The sequence below is a fragment of the Amaranthus tricolor genome, chromosome 12, assembly GCF_026212465.1.
Source record: "Amaranthus tricolor cultivar Red isolate AtriRed21 chromosome 12, ASM2621246v1, whole genome shotgun sequence".
Classification (NCBI taxonomy): Eukaryota; Viridiplantae; Streptophyta; class Magnoliopsida; order Caryophyllales; family Amaranthaceae; genus Amaranthus; species Amaranthus tricolor.
Window position 1 is genome coordinate 15974730 of NC_080058.1, and position 9180 is coordinate 15983909.

Genomic DNA, 9180 nt, shown 5'->3' on the forward strand with positions numbered 1-9180 from the left:
ACAAAACTAGGATAGAAATTCGTACAGTGCACGAATTTTTAAGTATGTTAATATTTTAATAAAATTTTAGACTAATAAGAAAAATAAATTTTAGACTATTTATATTGTAATTTTTGTCATTAAAGTGTTAATAAATTTTTAAAAGGGAATAATTGCATTACCAAAAATCAAACAATGTTCTAAGTTGATTGATTTTTATTGCACTATATTAGTAGCTGAGATAGTCTGATTGCATATAAACTGATTACAATTGACTATTTTTTTGCATTAATTTATTTGTTGTCAAATTGTCATTCTGTTCAATATTTTTGATATTTTTCCTAAAATTCACAATTGTAATTATGGTAGTATAACAATGTAAATGATTGATTTTAATGATCTATTAAATAAATTTTATGTCATTTCAGTTTTAAAGAACAATTGCTGGAAAAAAGGCAATTATGTACATTTAGTAATTTTCTAAATTGCAGTATAATTGGACTAAATGTAATGTATTATGCAGTATAATTTTCTACATAGTACATCATACATTTTGCAGTATACTTTTTTAAACAGTACATCATATATATTACACTGTAATTTTGATAATTTATCAGACAATATATAGTTTTCTACACAATACATCATATATTTCCTAGTATAATTTTTTAAACAGTACGTTTATACTCTATATAATAGTATAATTGGAATAATTGTAATTTACGGCATCCATCAATGTATAAATTTTTCAAAAATATGCAAATTTAAAATATGGTAAATCCAAAAAGAAATGTCAATTAGTCAAATTCCATTAATAGCGTCCAATAAAAAAAACAAATATTATGCTCACAATTAAACTGCCTTATGCTTAGGGATGGCAATGGGTATTGGACCGACCCGGATCCGTGGATCCGTATCCGTTTTCACGGATCTGGGTCCTAAAAATATAGACCCATCGGATCTAGAGGACCCGTTTTTTTTAAAAATTTTTTTTTTATATCAGTAAGTTAAGTACAGTAACCCCGAAGGCCCTAAGTAACCCTAGCCCTGTTTTCATTTTGAGTTTAAAACTTTGAAATTTGAAGACCTTCCTTCTTCCACTTTGCGATTGTGCGAACTGCGAGTCTGCGATTCTTCCACCGTCTCCAGTGCCGCCGTCTCCCATACTCGCTCACTGTCGCAGGGTAGGCTCCCTCCCTCGCTCCCTCTGCCTCGACTCGAGTGTCGCAGCCAGCAGTCCAGCACGGTACTACTGTAAATCTGTGAACCCTTATTTATTTTTTTTTTCCTACACTACTTTTGATTTATGTTGAGTAGTAGATATATGTCTAATGTTGAGTTTAGTGGTTGATTTATTTAAGTTTGGTGGTTGATTTATGTTGATTTATTTGAGTTTAATGGTTGATTTATGTTGAGTTCAATGGTAATTTTTGATTTATGTGGAGTAGTTTTTTGTTTATTTGAGTTTAGTGGTTGATTAATGTTGATGTATTTGAGTTTGGTGGTTGATTTATGTTGATTTGTTTGAGTTTAATGGTTGATTTATGTTGAGTTCAATGGTAATTTTTGATTTATGTAGAGTAGTTTTTTGTTTATTTGAGTTTAGTGGTTGATTAATGTTGATGTATTTGAGTTTGGTGGTTGATTTATGTTGATTTATTTGAGTTTAATGGTTGATTTATGTTGAGTTCAATGGTAATTTTTGATTTATGTTGATGTATTTGAGTTTAGTGATTGATGATGACTAGTAAATTTATCACAGTGTATTGTTGAATAAATGGATGATCAAAATGATGGACTTGATGGTGCTTCTAGTCAACCTATTGAGCATCATATTCATGAATCATATGAGGAATTTGAGGGTAATACTGATGTTGAGAATGAATCTACTGAACAAAGTAGTGCTAAAAGTAAGAAATTAACTTCAGAAGCATGGACTTATTTTGACCTTGTACATGTGAATGGTGTACAAATGGCAAAATGTAAGACTTGTAAGAAAATACTTTCCTACAAAAGGAGTAGTGGAACTTCACATCTTCTTAAACATGCTAAAAAAACATGTTCAAGTAGACATTTAAACCTTGCCTCTAATCAATCACAATTAAAATTGAAAATAGAAATCGATGGATCTACTTACTTAGCAGTTAATGAAAAGCCAAAGAAGGTAGTTTTTGATCAAGAAGTATCAAGGAAAGAATTGATGAAAATGGTGGTAATGCATGAGTATCCTTTATCAATGGTTGACCACATTGGTTTTAGAAACTTTGTGAGGAGTTTAAATGACAACTTTAAGATGATTTCGAGAAACACATTGAAAAATGATGTGATAAAAACGTACAACACCGAGAGGAGCTCTCTTAAAGTCTTGCTGGAGCGTAATGAGGGTAGAATTGCAATAACAACTGACATGTTTGTTTGCCATGATATATATGTACCCTGGAATAAATTTTAGCAAGCATTTTGATAATTTATTAAAACCTATTTTTCCGTGGCAAGATTAAAACTTGTCACGAATTTTATATTCCCGTGGCATAATTTGTGGCACAAGTCATGAAATTTAGTAGTGAACCCATATTTTTTGTCCATCTTCTTATTCATCTTGCAACCACGTTCATCAGCATTATTAACATTATTACGAACAAAAATCATACAAGTTATCAATCAATGGGGGTCTACGCCTTTAATTGTGCTTAAAAAGTTGCACAATTTATTTTGAAATGAAAACAAATCAAATCAAGCATCAATCCCTCCATATTAATCCTTCATGGTGATTTGATGGATAGATTGCATTTTTTTTTTGTGCGATTTTTTAGTGATTTTAGGGTTAAATAGTTGGAAATATATTTAAAGCACTTTTAGGAATAACATTTTCTTTTAAACAAAGATTATAATTTTTGTTTATTTTTTGTGTTAATAGACAAGACATGAAACAGTAACGAAGAGGAAATCAATTGTTTTCGAAAATGAAAATATTAGATAAAGAGAAAATTAAATTAAAAGAAAATTAAATTAAATACTTCTACGTGATTAAAAAAGTGATAATTGTTAAAAGGTAGGGAGAATATAAGGAGAAAAGTAGTATAAGAGATAAACTTATATTCGTTTCTCTTGTATTCTAAATATTCTAAATGTGTTGCTTTCCAAATAAGTTCCATATTTCTTTTCTGTAAGTCCACATTCTCTCCCCCTAAGGATGGGAATATTGTCTCATTAAAGTGGCAATCAGCAAATCTAGCTTGAAATTGATCACCAGTTAATGGTTCAAGATATCGAATAATTGATAGAAATTCAAAACCGACTTATATTCCCATTCTTCTTTGTGGATCCATTTTTGTACGTTGAGGGGGAGCAATGGGCACATATACAGCGCATCCAAAGATTTTCAAATGTGAAATATTTGGTTCATGACCAGCTACTAATTGCATTGGCAAATATTTATGATAAGCTGTAGGTCTTAGCCTAATCAATGATGCTGCATGTAATATTGCATAACCCCAGGCCGATGATGGTAAGTTTGATTTCATTAGCAGTGGTCTTACAATTAATTGCAATCTCTTAATTAAGGATTCAGCAAGACCATTTTGTGTGTGAACATGTGGCACAGGGTGTTTCACTTTAATTCTAATTGACATGCAATAATCATTAAAAGTTTGAAATGTGAATTCGCCGGCATTGTCCAATCTAATACTTTTTATTGTATAATGAGGAAAATGATTTTTCAATTTGATGATTTGTGCATGTAGTTTTGCAAATGAATTGTTTCTACTTGATAGAAGGCTTACATGTGACCATCTTGTGGAAGCATCTATTAAGACCATGAAGTACCTAAAAGGTCCACATGGTGGATTAATTAGTCCACATATATCTCCTTGAATTCTTTCAAGAAATATAGGAGATTCAGTAACAATCTTATTTATTGATGGTCTAGTAATAAATTTTCCAATAGAACAAGAGGTGCATAAGAGCTTATTCGACTGGGGAATCTTAATATTTCTTAGTGGATGCCCGACTGAATTTTCTATTATTTTATACATCATCCCAGTGCCAAGATGACCTAAGCGGTCATGCCATAAAGTGAATAGCTCCTTATTGTCTGATCTTATTATATTTATTTCAATCGGGCGTATATGGGTGAGATACAACCCCGATGAATATGCTGGCATCCTTTCAAGGATAATTTTCGTTCCATTTCTTTCTGCTGTAAGGCATAAAAATTCTTTTTCATTTATACTTTTGGTTTCCATATGGTAACCATTTTGCCTTATTGCCTTGAAACTGATGAGATTTCTTCGAGATTTACTCGAGTATAGTGCATCATTTATTTCTAATTTTGTCCCATAGGGAGTATGATGCATGCTTTTCCAGTGCCTTCGATTAATTTTGTTGTTCCTGATATGGTATTGACATTTGCCTCAAGCAATGTTAGGTTTGAAAAATATTCTCGATTTTTCAATATCGTATGCGTTGCTCCACTGTCCAGGAGGCAATGAAATGTTGATCCATTTACTGACATTTCCTTTTCTAAGACAAGAGAAGAAGAAAAAAAATTTTTATATTATTAATATAAAGCTAGAATACTCAATACAAAAAAAAAAACATAAGTAGAGAATTACAACTTATCAAATGAGAAACAAGTTAGATAAACAGAAAATGCATCTAGTCATCTCAAAAGATGTAATTATCTTCTTCTTGGGGATCAAGTTTGTGGAGGTTCACATCCTCAGTAAAGAAATCGGAGACATCTAAGGTGGGCCCATATGTACTTGCTTCATTTACGAAATTTGCTTCTGCCCCTTTTCCTTTGTTTTTCTGGGAAGCTTGATATAAATCCACTAAATGTTTGGCGGTACGACAAGTTCGCCCCCAATGTCCAGTCATGCCACATATATTACATGTGCTTTTGTGTTTCTGAACTTGTTTAAAATTATCATTTCGGGGGGGGGGGGGGGGGGGGGGGGGGGGGGAATATATTTCTTTCATAAACGTGGCTACGCCCACGGCCACGACTAAGTCTATGACCACGACCACGACCACGGCCATAGAAATTTCCTTGTTCAAAAGTATTCATGCGGCTCTTTTCGTGATATTTTCCACGACCTCTGCCTCTTATGAAATAGTTCCCACGACCTCGATGGCGCACATTCCTCTCAATCATATTTGTTTCATTAAAGGGCATAGTACCAACCGGTCTCCTGTTGTGATTTTTCAATAATAGTTCATTATTTTGCTCCGCAACAAGAAGTGTTTTCAGAAATTCATGATATTTCTTGAAATGCCTTTCACGATATTGTTGTTGTAACAAAATGCTATTTACGTGAAAGGTTGATAATGTTTTTTCTATCATTTCTTCATCTGTTATTATTTGTCCACAATAGACTAATTTTGATTTTATCAGATGAAGGGCTGAATTATAATCACAGATTGATTTGAAATCTTGAAATCTTAACTCTCGCCATTCATCGATGGCCTTTGGGAGAAGTACACTTTTATTATGGCCAAATCTTTCATTGAGCTCTTCCCAAAGTAATTTTGGGTCCTCATAATTGGTGTATTCATGTTTGAGACTGTCGGTTAAATGATGTCTCAAAATTGATGCAGCTTTTGCCTTATCTTCCTCAATTTTTATGGGATCTCTTTCAATACCTTTTCCTTTGTCGGTGGGATTAAGTTCAATTATTGTGCATAATAAACTTTTTCCTTTTAGATATAATTTGACATCTGAAGCCCATTGTATAAAATTGTTTCCTGTTAATTCTAGGGCATTGAATTCTCTCTTTTTGAGATCAGCCATTATTTTCTACAATTGAGAAAATGACAAGGTTATTTAATGATTTTGTGTATCATTAGTGATATTAAAGCATATTAGTCTTATCTCCCCCTGATTTAATATCTCAAAACATAATAAGCACAATATAATCATAAATAAAAATAAAGTAGATAGTATTAATAGATGATAAAACAAAAATAGAAATTGCTAAACAAATACAAGATTTATAATTTATTTTTGGATAATGAGGTAGAGCATTAGCGCTACGAGTAATATAATTAAACCCATAATGATAAGGAATGCATCTAGTATTTTACTTATATTGTTGGCAATTGGATTGATATGGGTGTTTGTAGATGTATTGTTTGCCATGGATGGTTGAAGGAAGAAGAAGATGATCGAAAAAAAAAATTATTTATTTATTGTGTTTGGGATAAGGTGTGAATGGTGTGCGTGTGTGTTTGTGACGGGGTAGAAGACCCTATTTATAGGGGATAAAAAGACCATTTTCATAATTGATCTCTAAGATTAAAAAAAATAGTAAATTTTTTTTTGTTATTATTATTATTATTATTATTATTATTATTATTATTATTATTATTATTTTTCAGAATCGAACCCTTGACGATTTACTTAAATTATAATTTTCGGACCACTCTGGCATTCATCCCAGGGTGATATTTTTACAATTAGAAAAGGATTTTATGTTGTGTAGAAATAATGTGGTCATGTCTGCTAATAATCTGTGTTATAGGTAAATTAAGACAATTTATTATTATAATCTTAAAATAGAATCAAATAAAATCGTTATTTATTATTATTTGAAGGTGAAATTATATTTTATGAGTTTATGAAGTGATTATATAATTTATAGACTAAAATAACCAAATGAATATGCACATAATATGATGACATGATTAGAAAAATAGAGATAAAACCGTCCATAAAGGCGATAACAATGTTAAATTAGCCAGTCCATAAAGGCGGTTATTACAAAATAATATTAGCCAGTCCATATAGGCGGCTGAAAAGGTAAAAACGAACATAAAAATTAAACGACATTATTAAAATAAATTATTTTATGGGTTAATAGTCTGAAAACGTTTGTTACTAGTTTCTTCGCCGTCGTCATTTTTTCTTTTATTATTTTCTTGTGGGACTGTAGGATCATTACTAGGTTGGAGTGGTGGGTTCTCAGTAGATTGTGGTGGCTGATTAGTAGGTGGTGGTGCTGGTGGATTAGTTGCATTATTGGGACTTGGCATTGAGCTTTCATTGTGTATTATTTGGATTATGTCTTCGCAGTTGGTTTGAATCACTATTAGCTGGGTTGGTAGTAACAGATATACAATTTTCTTCAAGGATAAAGTATAAAACGGTGTTAGTAACCCCTTGAATAATAATATTGATACCGTTTGATTGTTGGTCCATATTGTGGCTAAAAAGTTATAATGTTTAAAAAAAAATTACCTTCTTGGGTTTTTGAGAGCAAAAATGGTGCTGATAACGTGTTAAAAGGTAGGGAGAATATAAGGAGAAAAGTAGTATAAGAGATAAACTTATATTTTCTCTTGTATTTCATTATCTGCTGTAACTCAGTATTACACTACCTTACACATATATATAGCACAAGGTAAAAGAAAAGGAACAAATGTAGTACTATTGCAAGGGATAGATAAATCCACATGACAATGCATTTATTGTGTGGTTACATCAATCACAACAATAATATAATTATCTAAAAATAAAAATAATGTAATATGATAGATGTAAGTTCAAAATAAAAAGTACTTGTAAATACGGACGGCTGAGATTCACATTTCCAGATTGTTCTCCTGCCCATGCGAGCGACCCACAATGAAAACTTGGGCCAGCCTGTTCTCTGAGTGCGTTGTATCTACGCGTTATCTAAATCACTTCCTTGGGCCCCACGTTTATTCCCTAACCTCTTGTTCCTTATTTATGACGTCATTATTCGGTTTATAATCCCGCAAACTCAGCATTAATTACGTCTACCACTTAACTTCCTAGTTTAACCGTTAGATTGAAACATAATCCACCGTCGATATAAAGCTGACCTAACACAAAAGAATTTACACCGCTTAACTATGGTTACTTTAGCACGCATTTTATTCTCTTTTTATAAGCCGACTTATTATTTCGCTATAAATTGAACCCATTAACACGAAGTCATTCTATTGGAAAATATTTGGTTTTTGCACGCATTAGCGAGAAAGTTTTGATTAGGTAATTATTTCTTCTCTCTACTCGAAAGTATTACGCTTTCTTTTATACTCTGCTATTCTTTTTCATTTTAAAAAAAAAATAAAATAGTTTAATTTAATTAATTGAATTGTTCTTCTTGTAATTGAATGTTTTTTGATAAAAAAAAAGCTTTTGTGATGGTTTATTTATCAAATTGGAATTTCTTATTTGTGGAATTCATTGTATAATTGAAATTTATATGTCATGTGAATTTTGATTAGTTTCTGGTTCTTGATTCTGATTTTGTAATATTATATATGCTTTAATTGTTTGATTTTGATTGAAAAATCAAATCTTCATCCCTGTCCTGTAGTATCAGACGGAATATCTTCTATCTGTGGAAAATTAGGTTTCTAAAACATGGGATCTATTGATTATTGATGTTTAGTAATTGAATTTTAGTTGATGGTAGAAATGAATATAACTGATGATCATCACATAAATCGATTTGATGATTCTTGTTTAAATCATATGATTGTGTAGTAATTAAGTGTATGATTTTCCAAATGACAGTTATTTGAAACGTTAAAAAAGCGAAGAATTTAGGGACGGTAAGAAGTAATCGACAGACAAGGTACATGGTTGATATAGACATTCAGATTCCTGCTGCTCTTGACCCGTTTGCAGAGGTTGATTCGGGGGCTCCCGGTGTGAAAGAGTATGTGCATATACGAATTCAACAACGGAATGGAAAGAAAAGCTTGACTACTGTTCAAGGTCTGAAAAAGGATTACAGCTACGAGAAAATTCTGAAAGATCTGAAGAAGGAATTTTGCTGTAATGGAAATGTGGTTCAGGATAAAGAGCTAGGCAAAGTTATTCAGTTGCAGGGTGATCAGCGCAAGAAAGTTGCTAATTTCCTTGTTCAGGCTGGCCTTGTCAAGAAGGAACATATTAAGATTCATGGTTTTTAGGTTTCCGATTATTGGGCTCATGTTATGAGATACAAACCAGAATTTATTGTGTCTCTTTTACTTTGAAATACTGTTTGTTTTCCCTTTTGATGTTTGTGGTTTCTAGTTGTGTTTCCTTCAAAGTTGAATGCTTCTCCTTTGATGCCTTGTATTCAGCTTACAAACTTAGTAATGAATAATTGTTTTTCTGGATCTGAATCATTGTTATGTTTTACTTTGTTTTACTACCAATGAAGAATTAAGCTCCCACTACCT

General features: G+C 31.8%; 2 protein-coding genes across 2 annotated transcripts; both read left to right on the top strand.

Moving 5' to 3' along the window:
- The first annotated feature begins 1756 nt into the window (after positions 1 to 1756).
- On the top strand, positions 1757 to 2959 carry LOC130828631 (zinc finger BED domain-containing protein DAYSLEEPER-like). Its single transcript, XM_057694596.1, has 3 exons — positions 1757 to 1997; positions 2097 to 2392; positions 2897 to 2959. The coding sequence occupies exons 1-3, from the start codon at positions 1757 to 1759 to the stop codon at positions 2957 to 2959; spliced, it is 600 nt and encodes a 199-aa protein (XP_057550579.1).
- A 4879-nt stretch (positions 2960 to 7838) lies between these two features.
- On the top strand, positions 7839 to 9117 carry LOC130828859 (protein translation factor SUI1 homolog). The gene is made up of 2 exons (XM_057694878.1): positions 7839 to 7993; positions 8525 to 9117. The coding sequence occupies exon 2, from the start codon at positions 8590 to 8592 to the stop codon at positions 8923 to 8925; it is 336 nt and encodes a 111-aa protein (XP_057550861.1). The 5' UTR covers positions 7839 to 7993; positions 8525 to 8589; the 3' UTR covers positions 8926 to 9117.
- Positions 9118 to 9180: the final 63 nt, after the last annotated feature.

Excerpts from the sequence above, each read along its gene's own strand:
- LOC130828859 (XM_057694878.1), top strand. The coding sequence starts at position 8,590 with ATGGTTGATATAGACATTCAGATTCCTGCTGCTCTTGACCCGTTTGCA.
- LOC130828631 (XM_057694596.1), top strand. The coding sequence starts at position 1,757 with ATGGATGATCAAAATGATGGACTTGATGGTGCTTCTAGTCAACCTATT. Across the intron at positions 1,998-2,096 it reads AATACTTTCCTACAAAAGGA|AAATCGATGGATCTACTTAC; the intron begins GTAGTGGAACTT and ends AATTGAAAATAG. Across the intron at positions 2,393-2,896 it reads CAATAACAACTGACATGTTT|ACAAGACATGAAACAGTAAC; the intron begins GTTTGCCATGAT and ends TTGTGTTAATAG.